The sequence below is a fragment of the Amblyomma americanum genome, chromosome 6, assembly GCF_052857255.1.
Source record: "Amblyomma americanum isolate KBUSLIRL-KWMA chromosome 6, ASM5285725v1, whole genome shotgun sequence".
Classification (NCBI taxonomy): domain Eukaryota; kingdom Metazoa; phylum Arthropoda; class Arachnida; order Ixodida; family Ixodidae; genus Amblyomma; species Amblyomma americanum.
Window position 1 is genome coordinate 77,203,901 of NC_135502.1, and position 23,201 is coordinate 77,227,101.

General features: G+C 54.7%; 1 protein-coding gene across 15 annotated transcripts in view; it reads right to left on the bottom strand.

The window, feature by feature from the left end:
- LOC144093746 (transcription factor 4-like) overlaps positions 1 to 23,201 on the bottom strand; it is a 136,192-nt gene that overhangs the window by 73,056 nt on the left and 39,935 nt on the right. For 3 of the 15 annotated variants that reach the window (XM_077627442.1, XM_077627441.1, XM_077627440.1), the window contains exon 1: positions 21,784 to 22,315. The exons of 11 other annotated variants lie outside the window; for them this stretch is intronic. In XM_077627442.1, coding sequence (XP_077483568.1) covers positions 21,784 to 21,981 — 198 coding nt within the window. In that variant the 5' untranslated portion in view covers positions 21,982 to 22,315. Of the gene's footprint in view, positions 1 to 21,783; positions 22,316 to 23,201 lie in introns of those variants that run through there. One more of the 15 variants, XM_077627439.1, reaches the window with a different exon arrangement.

A 23,201-nucleotide genomic window follows, 5' to 3' on the forward strand; every position in this document is an offset into this window, starting at 1 on the left:
TACCTACAGGAAGGCAATAGAGGCTATAAAAAGTCCATAGGCTGTCTAATAGACCATTTTTGTAAGGGCTGTCTTCGTCACGTTGCTACCCAGTCGAGGTAACCGTCAAGCTAACGAGGGTCTCTCGTGAACGCATTCGGGAGCGCTTTACAAAAAAAGAACACTCCGCAAAGTAACAAGCATTGATCGCTTGCATTCCCTCAACGATGAGGGACGACGCGGCCGTCGAAACGAAAGAGGCTCTTCAAAGGCAAGCAAGGAGGAGGAGGAGGGGGGGGGGGGGAGTAACCATCGTGATATTTCATCAGAGACGGGTCTGTCTATTACGCACTTCCTCTACGGTTTCTGACGACCCACAGAGGCACACTCAGAATACCCACACTACCGAAAAAGGCAAACAAAAGGCCCCATTTTGGCCTGCACAGCCGGACAATTTGTACGAAGGCGAATTTCCAGCCGGCGTTTTTAATCAAGTCCGTCCATATGCGGCCGGAAAGTAACCAGAAGCAGCACCGAGATGCAACTCGACGTGCTCTACCCCTTCACGGGATGGTTCCAGGCAGCAATCTCAAATGAACACATGAAATTGGTTAACTGCGGGGAAGTACTCAGCGCAGTGGCCGTCGTGAAAAATCTCCCCAGACATTTCGCCCTCGATTCATGTTCAACCAGCGCAGACACAAAAGTGGTGACGAATGAAGCGCCACCTCTCGGGTGAAGCCTGTCTGCAAAAAGCGCGACTAGCAACAACAACAACAAAAAACACGACAAAGCAAAAGCGCGAAACACTGAGGCGGCTTTACAAAAGTCCAGCGCATTCTCATGACAACGGCACAGCGAGCGGATGCAGTGACGGATAATGCGACAAGGTTATCAGTGTGGTTCGCACGATGCTAGGAGATTCTGCTATTTCGCGGGTGCGGCGGCGACCAATGCGCTTCACGGGTGCGGTAGAGAAAGGCGGCGCCTCGCCGTCCCCTAATCTCCGTCCATAAGCAATGGTGAGGCATGGATGGTTAAGCATGATTGCTTTCAAATTCTCTCAGCCTGTACCGTCTCCTCTCTAAATGGTCAGCGCCTACGCTTCCCAGGCCCATATATTCCGAAGCTGGTCCGGGACTGCAAAAAAAAAAAAAGAAAACTACCACTCCGACTGCATTAATTCTTTGTTCCTTCGTCGTTCGATTAACCAACGTCACGTCCACACGACACTGCCGCTGTCTTCCCTTACAAAAATTGTTTTAGACAGTCTATAGACTGTCCATAGACTACTGTATATAAAGTCTATAGACAAACCCTAGGTAAGTCTGTAGGCAATACAAATCCTATAGACAGTATACAAGCAATCTATAGATTTATGGCCATACACTTTTAGTAGACTTTTGTCTATCGACTATGAATAGACAAAAAGAAATATCTATAGGAAAGCAATAGAGTCTATACGAAGTCTACAGACTGTCTCTAGACCATTTGTGCAAGGGTTGAGCCAGCGACGAGGCGCGAAAAACACCTAACAAACACGGATTGAACTGCCAACAGAATCGTTATTAGGCTTGCCCGACCCAGCACGGGATGTTCCGATTCCATTGGTCAGAAGGAGGCGACGTGATAGGAGAGTGCTTATGTTACGAGATAGCAGTCTACAACGGCGACGCCGGAAGAGTTCCGCGACGGCAGCTACAAAGCCCCGGGAAAGTCGGCGTCCGCACGCGCCTTGCCAAGGAGGCTCCTCTTCGCCCCGCGACGCGGAGCACGGCCAGAGGGGAAAGGCGCGGGGCGGGCGCGTGCCGCTTCCGGTCCTCGGACGACGAAGCACGCGCGCGCGTGCTCAGCTGAGCGAGACGGCGGCCGGTGTCCCCTCCCCTCCCGGCGCAGCAGTACATTGGCAGTACCCGCCGCTCACCCTCCTCCTCCTCGGCGCGGGCCGCAGAAAGGCGTCCCACCGGCGACGCGCGCCGCTCACAAAAACCACCGCCCAGCCGCGACACGCACGCACGCGCAGGGCGCCGGAGATGGAGAGGGAGCCTGGCCACAGGTGACGAGCCGCCAGATGCTCGCCGACCCCCCTCGCCTCTGGCGGCGGGCCACGCGAGCCCGACCGAGGTCTACGTACGGAACGAGGGAAGGCGAGTGACCAGGGGAGGAGGCTATGGACCGACTACTCCGGTCCTATCCCCTCCCCCGGACACTTCATCTCCCCAACCCTCCTGAAACACGCACGGGCTCGCTACCCCACGAAGGGAGGTTCAAGCCAGGCTCAAAGCGTGTCGTTCAGGGAAGCGCAGCACTCAACCCAAAAAAAGAAAATAATTGCAAGTGAAACAACTTAGAAAGGCGGACGATGCGCCGGAACGCCTTTCGTGGGGCTTAGCTCGAGTCTTCCGAGTAACAGTTTTTTTTTCTTTTTAATAATAATACGCAGAAGCAAACATTTTGCAGGCTACCGCAGCACTTAAAAGCATCGCATGGAGCATGCGCCAGGCTTGGCCTGCGACCAGATCCGTTTCGAATGCCAGTGAAAAAACAAAAAAAAAGCTATTTCTAGACGACGATGCTACGCGTCAAGTAGGGTGCGATTAAAACGGAAACAGGCGAAGCGGGGCAACCCGGCACCGGGTATGTCGCGGCGTGTCGCTATCGGGCCAATCCAAAGCATGATAATGAGCGAAGATTCCACAAGACGACACTGCGCGGCCGGCTGCCACAGGTGGGGCAGGTGCGGGGGATAAATCAGCCACTCCAACAAGCTCGGGGCAAAATAGCGTCGTCCCAAGGTCCCCCGCGCACGACGGGCGGCGAACGCGCGATTCGTGACGACAACACGACATTGCTCGCATCTTGTTAGCCGATATCGCACAGCTCGCGCTCGACAGAAACGCCAGCATGAGCTGTTGCTAACGGAGCAACCCTCGACTATGCTGCGCTTCGCTCCGCGGTGTCACTTGTGCCCTTCTTCACTACCCCCCCCCCCCCCCCCCCCGGCCTTCCTCCCATTAACGCACGCACAGACACCTCGAGGCGCCTCTCATACAGGGACAGGTGCGCCATGTGCTTGGAGGAACGTGAACCGCGTAGTACATTCTGGGGAGAGAGCTCTCTAGCGACGGCAAACACCTGGCGGGGACGCACAGCCCAAGGGCTAAGCGAGTAAAAAAAAAAGAACAAAAAGCGAGGAGTCAAAGGAGGAGAGAGAGAGAGAGAGGCACTCAGACATGCCCCAACGGAGATACGCGAGCGGCCACCTCTGCTTCGGGAGAGCGAAGATAACTTCGCGGCGCCCTTTACTTTTTCTTTCTTTCACCTGCTCAGCGTAGCGGACTCGCTTGCGTCAAAATATGACGCAGAGGGAAGCAGACGCAGATATCGAAAACAGCGCACGGAGAACGACTTCTCGCGCTTCGGGCGCTGCTTTCACAAACACCAACAATGCGCGCCTTGTAGCGCCGTTCCCGGCCGCTTGCGATCCTTACCATAAGGAAGCTATACCAAACACGTTGCCTTTCGATCCCGATGGCAGAGTTGACTTGCTGCGAACCAGGTGGCGCTGCATGCACCCGTTGTTGCGCAAATTGCAGCCAATGAAGTTTTGCAGTAAAGTCAAAGAAAACGAAAAATTACGCGGGTACAAGCCGTCTGATCACTACGCAATTTCACGTATCAATGTGCGTGCACGGAGATACCGAGGGGTCACTTCTCGATGCGCAGAGAAAATATGTAGCGCTGAAACCGGCAGCGACTGCGTCGAGTTTAGTACTTCCCTCCCACTGTAACATGGCTACTTCACGAGACAGCGAAGACGGCGAGAAACGCGCGGAAGCTACAGCTTCAACACACCCGGCATCTCTTCTTCGGAATTAACCGAACGCAAGCCGCCGCAAACTCCGCGCGTCGCACAGGTGAACAGTACGCACACGCATGTATACGCAACGGGGCGAACAACAACGGAAGCGAGAACAACGCGCGGCGGCCGGCGAGTCGACAGGGACGCTCCATCAAAGCGCCTCTGGCAAGACAAAAGCGAGAGAGTCATCTGATATGCCCGCGACCGCGCAGAAAAACAAGACGGGGCCCGCTGGGCTGACGTACACACACGCATATATACGGCAACGAACAGCTCCCCGATTGACCCCCCGCACAGGAACAAGGGAGGGAAGGAAGGCAGGCTGCAAAGCGAAGCACAGCAAAACGGAGGCATTGTTTTGCGGACGTCAGACGAACGACCAACAGAAGCGTCTTTCGCCGGCGTCGGCGGAAATATATAACAGAGGCGAAAAGGCGCGATAAGAAAGCGAAGGAGAAATAAAAGGAGAACAGTGGGGGAGGGGGGCACAGCACGGCGCGGCAAAGACAACGGCCGTCCCAGCGAACCGGCGGCGAGGAAGGGCGCGCAGTCGGGCGACGCGGACCATCTGCCGGTGGCGAGAGAGGACCTTGCCCCGCGCACTGCCGCCCGTCTCTCGCCGCCGCAGGCCGTTCCCCCTCCGCAGGGCACTTCCCTGCCACGAGCCAGCGGCGCGGACAACAGACACGAGAACGGCTAAAAGGAATGCACAGACAGCGGCCACGATTACCGCATCGGACCCGCGTTCAATACGCGTCTGCACGCGCCAGCCCGACGGGTCCCGATAAATTTCGCAATATCAGAATGGCGGCGCAAAATACTGCGTGTCCGCGTATCCGCACCGATATTTGGCGACAAAAACTACCGCTAACAAACAGAGAAGTGCTTTGCTTTGGGCTATTTGGTTCATAGCTGTAGATGATGTAAGGACGGCGCGAAAGGAACAAGGACGAGAGAGGCGCCTGTCCTGACATCATCTACAACAGAGAGCTCTTGCATTGAGTCTTGACAAGGAGGGACGCCCCTTTAATGTGTGTCAACTGCAGACGGAAATCAACTACTTCAGAGATCACTCGTAGAGAACTGCTGTCGAATGGTTGCAATGGCATGTCACTCCATCTTTAATTACAAGGGCATGCCTTTATCTCATCCTGAACAAGCGAAAAGAAACAAGCAGGGGTAACTGTCGATGGGCGACATACAGAGAGATTGTAATGGAGCGTACAGGGCTTCTCTCGCGTCTTGTGTGTCCGACAAGAGCCTCGTTTACATGAACCCCACAGCGGCGCGTCGGGTCAGGGGATCGAGTTGAGCAAGGTCATGCCACCTCGACGACTCCGCGTTTACATGAACTCGATTTTCGCGAGTCAAGACCGGTTGAACTGCAGCGACAGCAAGCGTCGCGCAGGCAACGAGAGCGCGCAGTGGCAGCCCCCAAGATCGCGGAGGAACACCGCTGTCTCGGAGGCGCGATTGCGCAAGCGAAAAACAGGCTCGAATTTATCTGCTCCCCTTCCACTAACACGACTGTTCGACTTGATCCGGCTTACATGCTATCTGCCGTTGGGGTCGAGGAGTCAACCCAGCCCCTGCAGCGGAGATGACTGGACTCGCTCCCTCGACTGAGCTGTATTTATATAAGTCCAGTAACCGGTTTTCAACTAACTCCTCAACTCAACCCCGTCACGTAAACGCGGCTAAGGTTACTTTTGGGTCGAAAAAAAATTCCTTGAGGAGTAGACAATATTTTGCACGCGTCGATTCCCAGACCGAAAATACCGAGCATCAAAAAAAAGGGGGGGGGAGGGGGGGGGGTTGACTGCGACAAGCGGGAGTTCGCCTCTCGGAACCCGCAAGTGAGCATGGAGAGGCGACAAGCGAGCATCCACTTACCGGCCACGAACAAGTTTTTCCTCCTCCTCCACTGTCCCCCCAAACTTCCACACATCAGCCGATGACAGGTCACGGTAAGGCAGAAGGACGCTTTCAGTGTCCCCCTGTCCACGTGGTAGACGCTTGTCAGCGCATGAAGCGTCACCTGGCTCTGGGCAGCGAGACTTGGCCGAGCCACAATGAGGGGCCCGATGATTTAAAGCAGCCACCCCAAAACGACCCCCGCGGGACTGAGCGGAACGAGTCAATTGCTTCCGGTCAACGACCTGCAAGGCCTCTTTGGGCATCTCAACCACTGAATCCGTCTTTTTCGCAAGATGTGGCGAGCTCTGGGGAGTGTACTTAAAACTGGTTGAAAACCATGGGAAGCGTTTCTAATACGGAGCGAAGCGTCTCTAATCGGGAGAGAAAGGCGGCGGGGAAGCGCTCGTTCCAAGCAAAACAGGTTCAGAAGCGAAAGCGGACGGTTTTGCCCAACGTAGTAGGAGCTGGCAGTTGTCAACCAGTGGAGCCGTCGGAGATGAGGCGCGCATGCGCATAGCGGCCGTGCGAAATAGCGGAGAACAGCGCGAGCTGGTCGGGAGAGAAAACGGTACTATGCATGTCCTACCCCCCCCCCCCCCCTTTCCCCAGGGGCGGAGCTGGCTCACACGCTCGCTTCAGCGAAAGACGATTAAAGGTCCGACGCCTAAGAGCGAAAAAAAAATGAAGAAACAGCTGAGAGCTAACAACAAGAACCGGCAAGCACATTTTCCAAGAGTGACAGCTCTGCAGTTTAGCTGATGCCATGTTTTTCAACAACGTCCCAGCGGGCTGTCCGGCTGGCACCAGGCCGTTTCGTTTAGGAAGTGGCGGTATGCAGCGGCGCGTTCAATTCGAAACACAGCTACAACACTCACAGAAACGCCACAACCGAGCGGTACACAAGAAACCGCGCGCAGTGCACTAACAGGGTATCAATTTTCGCGGGACCGCGGAGAGACCACCTCAGCATTCCCGTCACGAGCACCACGTCCGTTAAACGCGCCGAATGCTTTTTCGCTCGGGCGCCGCGAGTCAAATGCGCAAGAGAGATAGTCGGCGCGCCCCCCGACGCCGACGACGTGCGCGCCGAAGGCAAAAACTACGCAGAGTGCGGGGCGACGATTCTCCTCCGGACAGAAGTGATGAATGCTCGCGAGCAATACCGGAGCGGGGAGGCCACGCCGAATGGACGAGGACAGGGCACAAACTGTGCGCGCATACGCATGCGAGTGAGGAGGGCCCGTGTGTCTGCGATTTCTTTCGCACTGCGCGGGTCGCCTAGTCTAATGGTTCCGCGGCAGCGTGGGTGCCCGCGCCGCCGGTCGCAGAGAGGCCAGCGCACCCACGCGCACGCATCGAAGCGTGATGAGCACAGGAACAAAGGGCGCCCATTGTGGCGGCACCCACCGCCTCCCCCCCCCCCCCCACACACACACACACAAAACTCTGCGGGGGACAGAACCGGCCATCCACCAGGCAGCACCAGCCACTGGCCCAGTTGCAGCAGGGCGACCCACGCCGACTGACGGGGGGCAAGACCCAGCCGAGGCGCGCACAAGGTCTCGCGTCCCCGTACGCAGGTATTCGTCCAGAAGGGAGGGAATCCCTTCTCAACGGCATCGTGGGAGCGCGTTTCATGGATTTGTTGCGTTGCGCTTTACGAGTGCGCGACCGCTGCTGGGAACATTTCGAAACCTCCGAGACGCCGACGCTTGGGTCTACGTCGACCAAAAACCGTGGTAACAAACCAATGCATTATGCGGCCTGTCCGCTTTGGTTAGCGTTAGTTATAGCCCGCGGCAGCGCAACAGCCCGCGACAGCGTAACATATTCCTACCGCAAATGGCAGGTTGCAGGACGCGCACACTTTATCCATTCTCGCCCGAACACGACAGACGCTCGACTTCGACGCTATTACAGTGACAGTGACGCAAAAGCCGCCCCATTTACGGCACCTTGCCCGTGCCCAGGCAACGTTCCGCGTGCAAACCATAACGTTGGGAATACTGTGACGAGGCTCCCACACGACTGAGGCGTTTCGGATACGACAAAAAGCGACCAATGAAAGGCTGCGCTTCGGTGGAGGCGAAACGCTAAGGCGGCCGTGTGTTGTGCTATGTCGGCGCACGTTAAAGATCCCCAGCTGGTCGAAATTATTCCGGAGCCCTCCACTACGGCACCTCTTTCTTCCTTTCTTCTCTCACTGCCTCCTTTATCCCTTCCCTTACGGCGCGGTTCAGGTGTGCGTCGATATGCGAGACAGATACTGCGCCATTTCCTTTCCCGAAAAACCAATTCTCAAAGGAACGTTCCCCGCATTACAACGAAGGCGTACACTATTAGCACATTTTACGCTTAGCAAAATTTCGCAAGACTTGGCAATCGTTACGCAACTACTACAAACAGCACGGAAATGATACCACACCCAGATATATACGTGTCATTTGCTGCATGTATGCATACGTACCAGCTACTAACACTTCGCATTTCACAACTATAATCTGTTTCAAACATCATGTGCAACGCTGTCAAAGCTAGCGCTCTTGTCTGCGCTGCATGCATCCGCGACCAAAAAGTAGTGCGGTATGTGAGCGAAACATAGTAAATGCTTTGCCTGTAGGCTTACTACATGACACATTTGTCATGATATTGATCAAATGCACTCTTACTGCTGACGACAAGCAGTCGCTTCCTCGTGCCTTAGACCACTCGGGCCCAGAACAAGCGCTGAGTAGCACGCCTCCCTTTATTTTCCCGTCCGGAGTACTACCGTACCTTTCACAGCGTTGCACCTGATGTATGAAACGGAGTATAAATCAGCGGGAAGTGCTGACCAGGCGGTGTCCCAATTCGCCCAAACAGTCAGGGGGCCGCCTAAGCTTTCGACTAGACCGAAAGAGAGTCAAAGCCCCCCGAAAGGTTAGTGCCACCGCCCTATCGCCCTTTTGTCACCACTGTGGGCGCATAAAGCTCACGCACCAACTAGGTGCTGTTTGCCATAGGCGACTGCCTGTACTTGAGTTTCTGCGGCATCTCACGGCCGCGCCTACAGCGACGATTCCTTCGCAATGCATCGAGCGCTTTCAAATGATCACCGCTCGAAACGAGACACCCGACGCCTCACTACGCGTCCGATGAAGCGAGACTGGCAAACTAACATCCACGTATATGGGAACAGCTCCCACCTATAACGTCGCTTGTCCTCGTTACCAGCCCCCGATAATAAGAGGATCAAAATCCCAACGTTTCCCAACCCGAGTCGGCCGCGCGAGGCAATACGAAAACAAAAGCACGGGGCTAAAAAGGGTTCTCTCCATTCTATTCGGCCGACCCCGCCACGGCACAAGGCAGAATTGACCACGGCCAAGGCACGGCTCTGCTCCAGGAACGTCGGTTACGGGGAAAGGGAGCAAGCAGCAGAGGCAACGGACAAGGGCGGCAGCCAGCCACGCACGCACAGAGAAAACGGGGAGAGCGCAGCCAGAGAAGGCCGCTCCGCGCGCACGAAAGCCGACAGCAGCAGCAGCAGCAGCAGCCAAAGAGCGGCGGCGCTCCATCGGCAGGCAGCCCAGTCGCATTTGCCCCCAAGTCAATTATCGATTCTCCATCTGGCGGCGGCGATCCTCCTCCCTTGGCCTAATGATGAGCGCCGGGGAGGCGGCGGGCCCGGGCCTCTTTGGCGATCCGCCGCCACGGCTGGCGGTGGTGCCGCTGCTGCAGCAGCCCCTAACGACCTGTAGCCGAGCCGCCGCTGTTACACACGCCGAGAGCGAGCACCGGCCAACGGGGAGGAGGAGGGGCGCAAACCAGGGGCTCTCTCTCCTTTCTGCACGGGCACCGAGGCCGAAACGCCACGACGTCGGTGTTCGACTACGCTGCGCCACACTAAAACCGCCCATTCGCGCACATTGCACCGCATGGAGACACGTGGGAGCCACCACGGCGAGAACGAGACGACGGTGGCGGCGACAGGCACGAGCAAACAGCCAACTCGAAGCTCCGCCAGGAGGCGAAATGCAGCCAGAGTACAAACACTGAAGCAAGGCTTCATTACAAGCGTCTCCTGTTCCCCTTTCTAACTTTTTTTTTGTCGCAGTTAGGCGACGGTTTACCCAAACAAGGCGTAAAATTGGTCAACCAATATGTCTGCGAGCCAATGACACCGCGACGTGTTAGAAGATGCCAAGCCTGATCGCGAATTCAAGAGAGCCAAACGCACCGGCCCCATTCGCGCTAACCATGGGAGTCGCCGCCTTTCGATTCGCGAATTCGCGGCACGCTGTGCGCGAAGTTTCGGTTCAACTCACAACCGGTCGCAGACACGCCCGGAACATTAGTAAAAGACAATGCAAAGTTGGGCTCCCCGAGAAAGAACGGGGTGCTTCACGGGCGTGGCCGGGATCTCTGCGGGAAAGCTCGCCGCTCCCTTCCCCTAGAGAATACCGAAAACGCTGGCCCCGTTTTCTTTTTTTTTCTTTATATCCTTCTTTAGCTCTAGGAACCCGTCAACGAGCATACATCAAGTAAGCACGCGCGTGAGTGCGGCGCAGTAAACGGCTTCGTAACCAATGTAGCGAATCGACGAGCGACACCAAATGCGCCGGAAAAAAAGGGGGAAAGAAAAAATCCCCAGGGGAGAAACTGAGCGAAACCTGTCATGAATCGCGTTCGAGCTCATAGGCGCTGACGGTAAAGGCGGTCGCTCAGTGAAATTGACGATGCCGTTACACGAGAAAAAAAAAATACATTTAGGTGCGCACCACTGGCTGTTTAGTGTCGCAGCTTCCGGTCGTACTTTTTTCTTAATTGGGGAAAGCAACCGATACAGCCATTAGCGAGAACACAGTTTGGGCGGGTCTTGATCTGTTGTGCCATTTGCGCGTGCTACTACGTAATCCAAGTTGTTGCTTAATGCACGGAGCCGATATAGGATTCGACACATTCAAAGTGCTGGACTGGACGGTTACAGTGACGAAGTTTGAAATTTCTCAAGCCCTCTTCCAAAACTCTCGCCACATCCTACCACGCAGAGAGAGCGGGCGAAGTGGAAAAACAAACGAACCATCATCATCTTCCTCAGCGTCCCCAGGAGCGCAGCTTCCGAATGGAGGCAACGTCAACCGTTAGATGGCCGCGACCCATGAAGGAGAAAAAGAAAGAGGGAGGGGGAGGGAGACAGAGAGAGGGAGAGAGAAAAAGCCGGCTGCAGTCCGCGGGGCTCCCCGAGCCGTGACGCGATATATCCACAGCGCGCGACGACCCACTCTCTGGGGGCACTGGCGACGCGGTAAGCCCGGACGACGGCCCCGCGAGGCCCTCAACTGCCTCTTCTGTCTATCCTTTTTTTGCTTCAAGTAAACTGTGCGACTGCAGCAGCCAGCCGCCGCCGACCCGCGCTAACGAATCCGCGGCCATGATGATCCCGCGCGGGCGGATCGGCATTTCCATAATGCTCTCGCCGGGGCCGAAAGCGGGCGACACAAAGAAGTCATTACGGGGGCACGGACAGTCCTCCGCGTCGCTGCCGCCATAACTGCCGCGGAGGCTGCCTGCACCTAGACGGGCACACGAATAAGAAGAATGCCTCCAATCGCGCTGCGCCCGGCTTTCAACGCACGGACCTGGAAAGCCCATACCGCAACGAAGCCGAGTCAGCGAAGGGCTTCAAGATGTTTGGCAGCCTTTTTGGCAAGCAGACCGGACACGACTTCACCGCGGTCGAAGTCTCGCCACTCGTGGCACCGGGGTCGAAACTTTGGACTAGCTTCCAACATTCAAACTCGCCCGGCGAAGCATTGCGTGTTCCGCGCCGCAAAAGCGGTCCGGAAGCAGTCCCAGAAAACTAGAACCGAGTAAAAGCAGCAGTTGTAGGAGCAGGAAACAGGCCCTGGCATCGAGACGACACAAGAGCGAGAAACGACGCCGCCACCAAGGCTTTCTTTTTTTTCTTCTTTGCACAACGGGCCTCCGCCGCACAGCATGATCTCGCGGCCGAGGCGTGCGCTGCTGCGCTGCTTCTTCCTATTCATCGTTCGCAGCAGCGCCCACGCTATGCAACCCCCCCCCCCCCTTTTTTTTCCCTCTATATTGCTCCAGAATCCTCCCGCGTGTCAGCAGCGCGCGGCGCGGCCTCCGCATTTGTAACTTCCTGCCTCGTAAATTGTAACCGGACACGAGACAGAAGCGGACGGGGACGGCTCGACGACGGCGCGGTCGCGACCCTCGCCAGCGCCGAAGCGTTCGACGCCGACCGAGACGAGCGGCGGCGCCGGAGGCTGCGCTTTCCGCCCTCGCGTGTCCCGGAAACATTCGTCTGCCGCCGATCCGAACAGATTTGAGCTCGCAAGGGCAATAAAACAAAGAAAAAAAACGCCAAGAAATAAGAACCAAAGCGAACGAGCATATAAAAGGCAGCGACGAATACTACAGCTCGTAAGGTAACGCAAAATAACACTGCCTGTCCTCAACGTTCCCGGTACCGCTGAGGAAGAACGGTTTTCAATATGAATACCGACGCTCGGCCACGCGTAAACTCACTCCAATGAGAAATGCGCCGTAAATACGTACCGGCGTCCTGGGAGCTTGCCAGTTGGGTGCAAAATAAGCGTATACTGGTGAAACGGTTCGGCTAAAACTTCGTAAGCTCGATCAAAGCACGAAATGTTCCGATCGCAAGTGAGGATTCTGCAAACACATTTCTGAACGCGGAAACTGCCCGAAATAGCAAAACAAAGAACGGGAGAAGGTGGGGGGGGTCAACTTTTCTTGAGTCCTTGAGTGAGAATATCGTCTGACGTTGTGCCTTACTGGAGATGCGTTGCCAGCACGAACAAGCCGTTACGCCGCGCATCAATATCTAGCGGCGCCAGATCGGCGGCGGCGGGCGTTTTTTTCGAGGCCGGGCGTCAAATGCGCGCCGTCGGGCTAAAATCGCCCAAACAACGCTCCATGTATCCCGGGCTTTAGAGGTTTGTTCGCGCAAACTGTTCGAGCCTTTTCATGCCATCTGACACTGGGCGCCAACGATGACGTTATATCGGCTACATCCGCATATCCGTTCGTACAAAGCGGCGAGCCCCGGCTGCGGAAATAACTGCCCCGAATCCCCGCGAAATGACTGGCCGCGCATTAGTCTAACTGAATTAGCAGAAAAGCAAAATAAATAAATAAACAAAAATAAAACGCCGAATAACGTCGTGCGGGCTCGCGATCTGGTGCTGGGTGACCTCGGTCTCGGAATCTGTCACAGCAGTCGCGGTATCCTCGCATTTATTTACGCTAATATAAAACTGATACGACCTCATTTCCTTAAACATACTAGCGCCAGTGTTGCCACATGGCGCGGAGTGGCAGAGCCAAAATAGAGAAAAACTGTAGCCAAAGAATAGCCAACCATCCAACCAGGCGAAGACAGTAGCCAAAAAGTAGCCAACGTTGTGGTTACGAATATGTCGACACATCAGCCAATGTTTTTTTTTTTTTATCTACAGCTTAAACTCCAAACACAATAAACCAAACAGATCAGGTGACAGAGCAGAAAGTGAAGCATACCACATGCGCGCCAGTTGGTAGCCTTCAATAACGTCACTACTCGCACATGGCTGCACTGTTAAATTTGTCCAAGAAGCACATGCTAGGCTCAAAATTTCTGCACCACCCATACTCCTTTAAACCACATCACACGTGGAGTATCATTCTAAAGTCCCCGCACTTAGTTTGCTGCAGTGGTCGGTTTTTGTTACAGTGACCTGCCTGAAAACCCTCCCTACTGCGCCGTTAGGTGTTGGGCATGCAAACAGGTATCAAGATACCACCGACAAGTTTGGTGCAGCACTGGTGGGGGTGTAGCCTCGCCAGGTGGCCAGAAATGTAGGACAATTGGCGTTTACCGTCTGGCGCTCTCCCCTTTCGTGTTCAGAGCAAGGGTGCGAATGCGAGGAGCAAGTGGAGGCACGTTCTAGTGACGGGAAGGCACCACTGCCCCTTAGCCCAAATCTGTGCAAATGTTTTTTTTTATTGTCTAAATCACCTTAACGTAATATTTCTGGTCCTGTCCCCTCTGATATATAGGACACGCTAGCGGAGTTTTCACCCACCTACCTACCTGCAACGGACAAGGCAACTGTATGGAAAGAAGGCAGCGACACCCTAGCCGCGTTTACATGAATGCGACAGAAGTCGACTCCAGTTCACTTTTTGAGGGAAGATGAAAACAAAAACGTGGCCAACGCGGCTTCGGCCTAATATGCTTCCGCGAACTACCACCAGGCCCGATGATTAGGGTACGCAGCACAATGCAAGCGATGGTGCGCGTTGTTCTGGGAATATCGAGCGCACTATAGTCGGATACAACTTAAGAACACGGCGGCTTTTCCCCGTCAAAGGTCCCCCCTTCCACCCAACGTTTATAGATTGCTTCCAGCCAATGGCGCCAGCCGATTCTCATGACTCTTGCTAGATTGACATTGCAGAGAGCGGCGCCACAATGGAGAGGGGGTCTATCCCCGACCATAGCGGGAAGTGATTATCCCCTAGCATCTACCACTCCCGTTTTCTCACACTAGCAGGGTCATGAGAATCGGCCGACGCCATTGGCTGGGAGGGAGTCCTTTGACGGGTAAAAGCCGCTGCGTTCTTGAGTTGTGTCCGACTATACGTCAGAGCAGGCAGTTGAGGTCCAAGCCAAGGAGGAGACGGTCGTCTTTCCGCACGCGCTACTTCGAAGACGGACCGTCCGACGACCAACAAGTTTGACTCGGTTCAAGCCTCTGCTTACCGCTGCAACCATTCGGGAACACTTGTTTCACTAGCAGCCTAGGCTAAATTAGTTTTTAGTCACTAGCAACTTTTTCCGACACCAGTGAAAGCTTCCCTTCCCGTAGCGCAACAGGACCATCAGCAGCAAAGGAAGAAACGCTCCTCCCCAAGAGTAGGAAGATTCACACCGCGTCGTGTCGTTTCAGATTCAGACCGTGCCGTGCGTTCGCCTGCGCCCACCACAGACGACTCTGCCATGCCGCCGCCAAGCGCCCGACCACTGCCAGGGCAGCGGCCAACAGACCAGCCGCGCAGTGATAAGTCAACGTCGGTTCGGTGCACCGTGCCTCTCTACCGGATCAATGAGGGCCTGATGCGGCGACCAACGGGCGGCGAAGCGACGTGGCTGTCGACACCTATCCACAAAAGGGCGACATTACAACATGCAACGAGGTGAGTGATCCCTTCGCTGCTCAGGGTTACCGTGCTTTAGATCATGCCGCACGGAACTCACGCGCTCTCAGCACTGCAACGCAGCTGCGACACAGTGAACTAGATTATGTTGCGGGGACACGAGAGTTACGACGAGTACAGGCGGACGCGATCGCGGTGACCTCGCGCAGTCGGACAGCAGAGCCAAGGGTCGGGCAAGGCCAGAAGCTGCATTTTGAGCTGGAAATGTACGATGAAGTGATACTCGCATACTCTGTTGAAGAAGCCTGTAAGAAGGAAAAAACAATATTGGAGCCTCAGATTAATAGAGGACCTTCCTCTTTTTAATGCAGTGTGGGAGGGCGCCTTACTCGGCTTGAACATGACGCGAGAGGAATACGATGAAAGGAGGACACGCGTGTTCCGCACCTCGCAAGTAAGAGCACTGGCTCCGGAAGGAGCGATGCATCAGGACGAGACTCGAGCGCGGCATGTTACTACGTTGGCGCCCGAAGCAGCAGTAGACGCGCCTTTGCGGAACGCCGGCCGGACACCCCGGGATCTCTGGAGCACAAGCACCGCGCAGAGCGATAGACGAAAAGCAGAAATAACGAGCTCCGAAGTAGGGGCGCGAAGAGAAAGAATCGGTCAACAAAACCGCGCGCACGTAGACAGACGCAACGCCATACACCTTTCTTCGGGAGTGGCAGTCACAAACCGCGCGAGTTGTTTTTTTTCTTTTCCGTTAGCGTGTTGTTCCAGGCGGCCCTGCTGCCCGTCTCGCTTTTCTGGGCCCTCTATTATGCGGGCCGAGGACGGGCAGCAGCCCATAATGCAATCTCGGGGCGACCGCCGCTGTTGCGGGAGGGCCAATAAATTCAGGGAAGTCCGTTCACCGCACGCGGATAAATCAATGAGCCAAGAGGGGCACAGCAGCACCGAACCAAGAGGGCATCACCCTCCCCCTCTCTCGCTTCCGACAAGCGCGCTGCTCCCCCGGCGGCTTCCGATCCCGCAGAGCAAACACATCGGCGGCCCCGCCAACGGCCGCAAGTCTTGGTGCGAAAGGAAGGCGGGAGAAAAAGCGGGGCAGGTCGGCGGCAGTGCACGGCAACCCAGGGAGGAAGGCTTTCAGTCCCGGCCACGCGGACAACTTTCTGTGGCTCTGCAGTCCGGGCTGGATACCGAAGCGCGAGTGCTGTAATTAATTCCACGGCAGAGTACAGTCCTGAAGACGATAGCCGCGTTTTCGTGAATGCGGCAGAAGCCGACTCCAGTGAAACTTTCTAAGGGAAAGTGCAAAAACGGTCGAGAGAGAGAGCAGAGGATGAGTCATGCCTTTCCTTCTAAAGAGCTGCCTTTTCCCTGAAAAAGTATACCGGAGTCGACTTCTGTCACATTCAAGTAAACGCGCCTGATCGTGACGCGGCCTGCGCGCTGGGCCCTAAACGACAAGGTCACCCTATTCTAAAGAAGCTAAGCTAACACCGGGGCCAGTTGGTTGATCATAATGGAACGTATGCGCTAAAAGCGACACAAGAAGACTTTGCGCTTGTGTCGCGTGTGTGTTGTCGCTTTTAGCGCATATGTTCGCACTATTCTAAATGTCTCTGGCAAGGGCTACCCTAGCCTTGGCTAGGCAGGAAGCGCAACAGAGGGCTAATGCAGGAACTGAAAAGAGGTGGCTATTTTCGACAGCGTGTGGTGCCATACACTTTCAGCGGCATCACTATTATAGAATAAAGAGGAGAAAATACAGATTTTGGGTGCAGTCCCTATTTCGGGGCCCCAATGTCCACAGCAGTTATTCTTGCTTGGGACCATCAGGTTTCGCTGGGTCGCCAAATCAGCAGGGCAGACTCCCACTGTTCCTCGGATTGATGTTTGTCTAGTTCGGGGGGGGCTGGGACCGGAGCAGTCCCATGTTACATGGTATGTTGATGGAATTCCGCCACACCAGGGACTGATCCCGTCGTATCTATTGGGGAAGATGACATGGTATTTGTGGAGGTAAGGAAAGGTGCTCGTCTATAGTTGTCGCCAATCCCTCGCTACCGCCGTCGTAAGCTTACGGTGTGTACTTGCCTTTTGTTTCGGAGGAGGCATTCGCCTTTCTCCGTCAAAGGGCCCATTTCTAGCCAATGGCGTCGGCCGATTCTAATGACCCTGTTAGTGTGAACAAACAGGGAGTAGTAGATGAAAAGGGACAATCCATTTCGTCTATTTTCAGGAATAGAACTCCTCTCCATTTGAAAGGGAAAAGCCTCTGCGTTCTTGAGTTTTATCCGACTGTAGCAACGAAAACGCACCTGGCCTGCTACCACATTTTCGCTCCAACTGTGTCATTACAATGAACGCTAAATGCACTTTACAACAAGCTAGTGTTAACAGACGAAAATACAGTTAGTGACGGGGAAATTTTAACGGCTCTGAGCCAAATGCACCAGAAATCGCATGGCGCGAGATTATGCGTCTACTATAGGGAGCAGCGCACGTTTTTGGATCAGGCTAATATGTTAGGTTACGTAACGAGGCTAGGTCACATACATTTGCATCACAGGGACTGTGAGCTGAAGACACAAATACGCCAACATCATAAAAATCACTGCACATTAAATAACTACAGCCTCTTTGCGGAGTGTTTCACGTGGCAGGAACCGTGAGGCCCTCGAATTAAAGGTGCCACGCCATCTAGACCCTCAGGCATGTCTGGGACAAGTGAGGGACAGGCGATGATGGACCGACACGTGTCACACAGGAGCCACTTAGCGCCCACGTCTCCATTAGGTTTCAAGCGCTCCCGAAAGCGATAACGCCTATGCGAGAAGGACAACTCACGGGCGACAAAACAGCCTGCTTTAACCGCGCTCACCTACCGATATGAACACCGTTACACATCTGCGCAAAACGGGAAAAATTGAATTGCTCGAGCACATCAAGGCCGCAGCCCAGATGGGCACGAAAACACCGAAGCGACGCGAGCACGGGACAAAGCGACATTGAAAAAAAAAGACAAAAAAAACCCTGGACAGCGACGACAGCGGCTGGCTACCTGACATCAGACAAGTCACGCGCGAGTAAAAAAAAAAAACCGCAGTAACGACACACCGCACAGTGGAGCCAAAACGTAAAGCAAAAGCCTCAAACCGTCCATACGCGGCGGAACACACGCACGCACGGAGTCGTCGACAAGCGGCGGTCGTATACGCCACTCCCGCTCATCGGCAGCGTGAATGCGATCCGACGGGCGCCGAGCGCTACTCCCTCTCATTACCACAGGGCGAGGCCGGCGGGAACACTTGTGGCAGGGGCAGCAGCAGCAGCAAAGTGGCGTTAGTTTCTGGCGAGCCGATTCCGGTCGTTTCGTGACGACTTTTTATCAGTGCCACGACTCAACAACAAGCTACGGGCGAGAACGCCGGCGCCATACCGAACGCGACGTCATAACTAGTCCCTATCCCGAGATTAATTAGACGCAACAAGAGAGAGACACCTGTACCATCCGTTGGTGAAATGCGTGGATTAAACAAAAAGAAGAAGAGAACAAGCGCGTGCGGTCGACGATCCTCCCTCGCGCTCTGCACCCCCCCCCCCCTAAAAAAAAAAAAACTACAGCGGCCGTACCGCCACCATAAAAATCTTTACAAGCGTACAAACTGAGCGCACGGCAATTAACGAGGAAGAAAAAAACAAAACAAGCACATCGTGCTTTTGTACTGAAATGATGCCGATAATATACGCTCAAGTGTTGTACGGCTCCATAAAAACCTTTACATGCGTACAAACTGAGCGCACGGCTAGTAACGAGGGGAAAAAAAACAAAGCAAAACATCGTGACTTCGTATTTAAATAATGCCGATAATATGCTAACTTGCTGTACACGCTTCTTTTCTTTTTTTCATTCCCGATTAATGTGCCCGAGAAATCGTGCACCAAAGCCATCTGATTACAGCCGTTAAAAGCGCGCACAAAAGAGTGCTCGCGAGAAGAAATTTCGGACGTTAACGATCGAAAGACCGAAACAAAAGTGCGCGAGAACATGCGTCATGGTGCCTCCAATCTCTCTTTGTTTTTTTTTTCTGACCTTGAGCACGAGCTTCGCGCTCAGAATATACACGCTTCAGGCCGCCACGTGCTCATCGAATTACCCACGTCGGGTGGAAAAATAGTTTCTCGCCAACTGACAACTTGCAAACTTCCGTGAGTCAGCTTTCCCGCAAATATTTTCCCAACAACAACAAAAAAAGCCCTCGTTCACAGGCTGTGTTACCAGACTCCCTCCTCTGCATGCGAAATGGGAGAGCGCGAGGAGCAAGACGCCCCAGGGGTTGGACTTTTCTGTTCTCAGTTGTTTACAATTTGGCACACTTTATCGGCCTTTATTTCAGAACGCAGTGTCCGATTTTTTTTTTTTTTTTTTTGGGGGGGGGGGGGGCGCATATTAGTTTCTACGGAAAAATTCCTACTTATTTCGGTGATAAAACGTAGTATTCTGTGTGGCCAAAATTTAATGCGAACTTTGTCAGGCCGTGCACTCCATTTTCCAGCAATCAGCGCGCTGACAGCGCATTCTGAGCTGTCCTTGAAAAAGAAAATGTGACCACCATTAAAAAAATTAACGGAAGTTAAATGATGGAGCCGTCAGACAAAAACGCAACTGGAAGCTATTTCAAAACTGGGTTGCCACGTTGCTTCGTTGGACCGAGTGAGGGAGCGGGGCATCACCCCCCTCAATCTGTGAGTGCAACTCCGACTCAATACACAACAAGCTGTTACGTGCTTGTGTTGAAAACGAATTTGAAAAATTCAATTCAGCGTACACTTTATCGTTCTTGGTTAAACCGGAATGTCCAACCCTTAATGATAATCGTGGAACTCGTTTAGCGAACACAGCCCCTGGTTTTCTTTTATTTTCGGGATAAGCTACGCGCAAATGGTAACCGGCCCCCCGGGGTTTCAGGCGTGTTCAAGGCGGATTCACACTGGCGAGACGCAAATGTCGCGCGACCGATTTTCGGTCAATTAGTGACGATTTCCGAAGTTTTCGAAACAACAACAAAAAAAAAACAGACGGCGACTGGCGCCCCACTCCTCGCGCTAATCTCTTTTGTGCGCCCAGGGGTGATCGCAAACGCCGCCTGTGAAGCAAAGTTTTTATTTTAGAACAAAAAAAACATTTGCGGCGATTGCTGACCTGAACGAATTTTGCGATTTTTCATTTCTAAAATACGGCTGCATCTTTTCATCAGCGTCTCACGCGGCATAAAAACCACCAGATCATGCACAAAGCCAATGAGTGTTCCCCGGGCGCCGCCATGTTGCTCGCTGGGCTGTTTGCGAACCTTGCGGCGAGGGAGATGCCGAACCTCTTTCCCCTCGGAGTTGTTGCAAAAACCGGTTCCGCTGTAGCTTCCTCTAGCGCAAGGTGAGCACAACAGCCCGGTGAGGAGCATAGCGACTGGCCCAGGGAGCACTCGTTGGGAAGGTGAACTACAGTGAGCTTGCAAGAAGGGGCAGTGGAAAAGGCGGTTCAGTGTCGTCTGCTCGGGAGTACCTACACCAGCGCCATTAACTCTATGCCAGTGCCCCTGTCGGCAGTCAACATTTCCGGTTTCACGCCGCCTATGCGCCGCAGCTCCCGCTTTTTTTTCCACTACACTATGCCTACTTCTAGTTTACTGTAGACCGAAACGTGTCCATGCCATAAAGCTCGCTAGACTTGCGTGTGCGCCAGGTGCGTGACGCAGCATTTGGAACCTCGACGCTATCACGTGGAAGCCATACCGGAACAGCCAGGTTCCGACTTTCAAAACACGACTGAAAATGTGTGCGTAGGTTCTTAGCCCTGGCTAGAACGCTCCAGTTTCTCTTCACTATTGGAGCGAAGAATGCTGCGAACGATGCTCGCTGCGTGCCGGCCACGAATCAACGAAAAAAAAAGAAAAGTAAGTCGCGCGGTTACTAAACCGCGCACAACAAAAGAACGAAAGGGTCAGGCACGAGTGCCTAGCGGGAAGGGCATTGATCACGCACACTAGCGGACTTAAAAAAAAACGTCGCCGCGTCCCGACAAAGCAGAGCCGCAAGAGCGATAACAACGGCGGAAATGCGGCAGTTTCCGAAAATTCACGAGGTCCCCCCCCCCCCCTCCCTCCCCATCGTCCTCTGAGCGCGACTGAACGTGCCACGAACAATGGCCCGCGGTCGGCCAGAGGAGGAGGAGGGGATCATCCGTCAAAGCAGGCCTCCAGTGCGTGAGACGGGGAAACACATCGCGCGGCACAATACGAGGCCCATGAGCGCGCGTGAAACATGTCAAAGCGAGCAGCTGAAACGGCTTATGGACGCTTTTCAGACAGGTGTGCGCCGAACGAGAGTATTAAAGATGCGGTGAGCGCGCCAAGATTCCGGGACGACACACGCGGTGCACGAAACAGGAGTGCATTGCATTAGCCCTGAAAAAGGAAAAAAGGCAATTTTCTCGGAAGGAGTTTCGAGAAAAGCAGCGCCTATACTGACAGAAATTATGGGCCACATTGTCACCTCGGGAAAGAAACTGGGAACGATTTCCCGCGAAGCCCGTTTCAAGAATAAAGCCAAACTCATGCGGGTTCCAAATGCTCCTTACGTGCTGGTGACGACAGGTTAAAGCTCCGTGAAAGAGGGCAGGGAGGTTTAGGTATTTTTCGAGCCACATGAAACCGTTCATTCACGAGCCAGCCAGCGCAGGACCGAGAGTCCGTGCAAAGTTGAAGACGTGCGCGTGAAATTGATGCGACGCTACTCGCGCCAGTAAGCAGGCTGCTGCACGCGGTCTCCACGGACAAAGACCCCACCTGATAGCGCATCATCTGATGATGGTTGTGGTGATGGACCAGAGGCTGATGCTGCTGCTGCTGCGTCTGATGGTGGTGGTGGTGGAGGTGGTGATGATGGTGGCCGTTGCTGACGGCGCCGTTTTGGTGCTGGTCGTAGGCGGCCTCGAGGAAGCCCATGGACACCTGACTGCCACCGGCGCTCTCGTAGGGAAACATGGTGGCGACAGCGAACAAGACGCTGCTCGCGGCCCGAAGCGCGTGCACAACCACATCAAGCTACGGCGGAGATCACCGCACCACGCGGCCGACGCGACGCACCGGCCATCGTGCGACAACCGACACACACGGCGAAATCCACCCTCGCTTCAGCGGGGAACGACCGGAGACACTCGTAGCAGGAACAGTGGAAGCCCCCTGGGAGACACCGCCGGTCGCGCAGCCACCAAAGAGGACGCGGTACGAATGCGGCACCACCCACAAGCGAACGCTAGGCTGCGATGGAGCGCCCGCCGCGACTACTACCGCCGCTGCGTGCTGGCAGCGCGTGTGTGTCGCGCCGCTGCTTCCCCGCGCTCGCCCCTACGGAGAGCGTTGTCAGGGGAGGGGGGAAAAGCGGCACCGCTCCAACGCCGGCGGAAACAAAGGAAAGAGGGGGAGCTTCACCGCACCGACAGGAGAGGAGAAATCACAAGTACGCCACAGAAGAGAAACTCTCCCCGGTAGGAAAGGAGGGAAGAGAGAGAGAGAGAGAGACGGCAACGTCGCTGCCGCCGCCCCATGCGCGCCACACGGTGGGGGGAGAGCGCGACCGAAGCAGCAAGAAGCGACGGAGAACGCGGCACGAACTAAAGAGGGAAGAACGAAATTCGGGGAGCAGTGCGAATAGCTGGCACCGAGCGCTACAAACGTGCAAGAATCCAAGTACGAACGATGCAGAGACGGATGAAACAAAATACGAGAAAGAAAGAGCCCCGCAAAAAGGCGGAGACTGGGGAGGTGAGGAGGAGGTGGAGGGGACCGGAGACGAAAATCCGACAGCCGAGAGGAAAAGCGCAGCGAAAGCGGCAAAGAACAGCGACGAGAGAGAGAAGGAGGGGTGGAAGGCAAGCCACGTGCAAGGCAAGGCTCCCCTCTCCCGTTCGCCCCGCTTTTGCGCCTTCCCTTTAGAGCACGTCCTTTTATATCTTATTGCTCACTGTTCATCCCACCTCTCGTTCCTCTTTTTTTATATCTTTAGCACCCCCCCCGCCCCCCTCCACTCCTCCCGGCGACCTAACATAATCGCGCACTCTGTCCCGCGAGCCCGTCCCCTCCTGCTCCTTTGGACGACGCGCATTCGACCGGAGGGATCCCCGCTAACAAAAACAAAAGCCGAACGAAAAGGAAAAGCGCGCACTGAACAGCCTTGCTCCTTCCCGAGCATTCCCGGAAAGAAA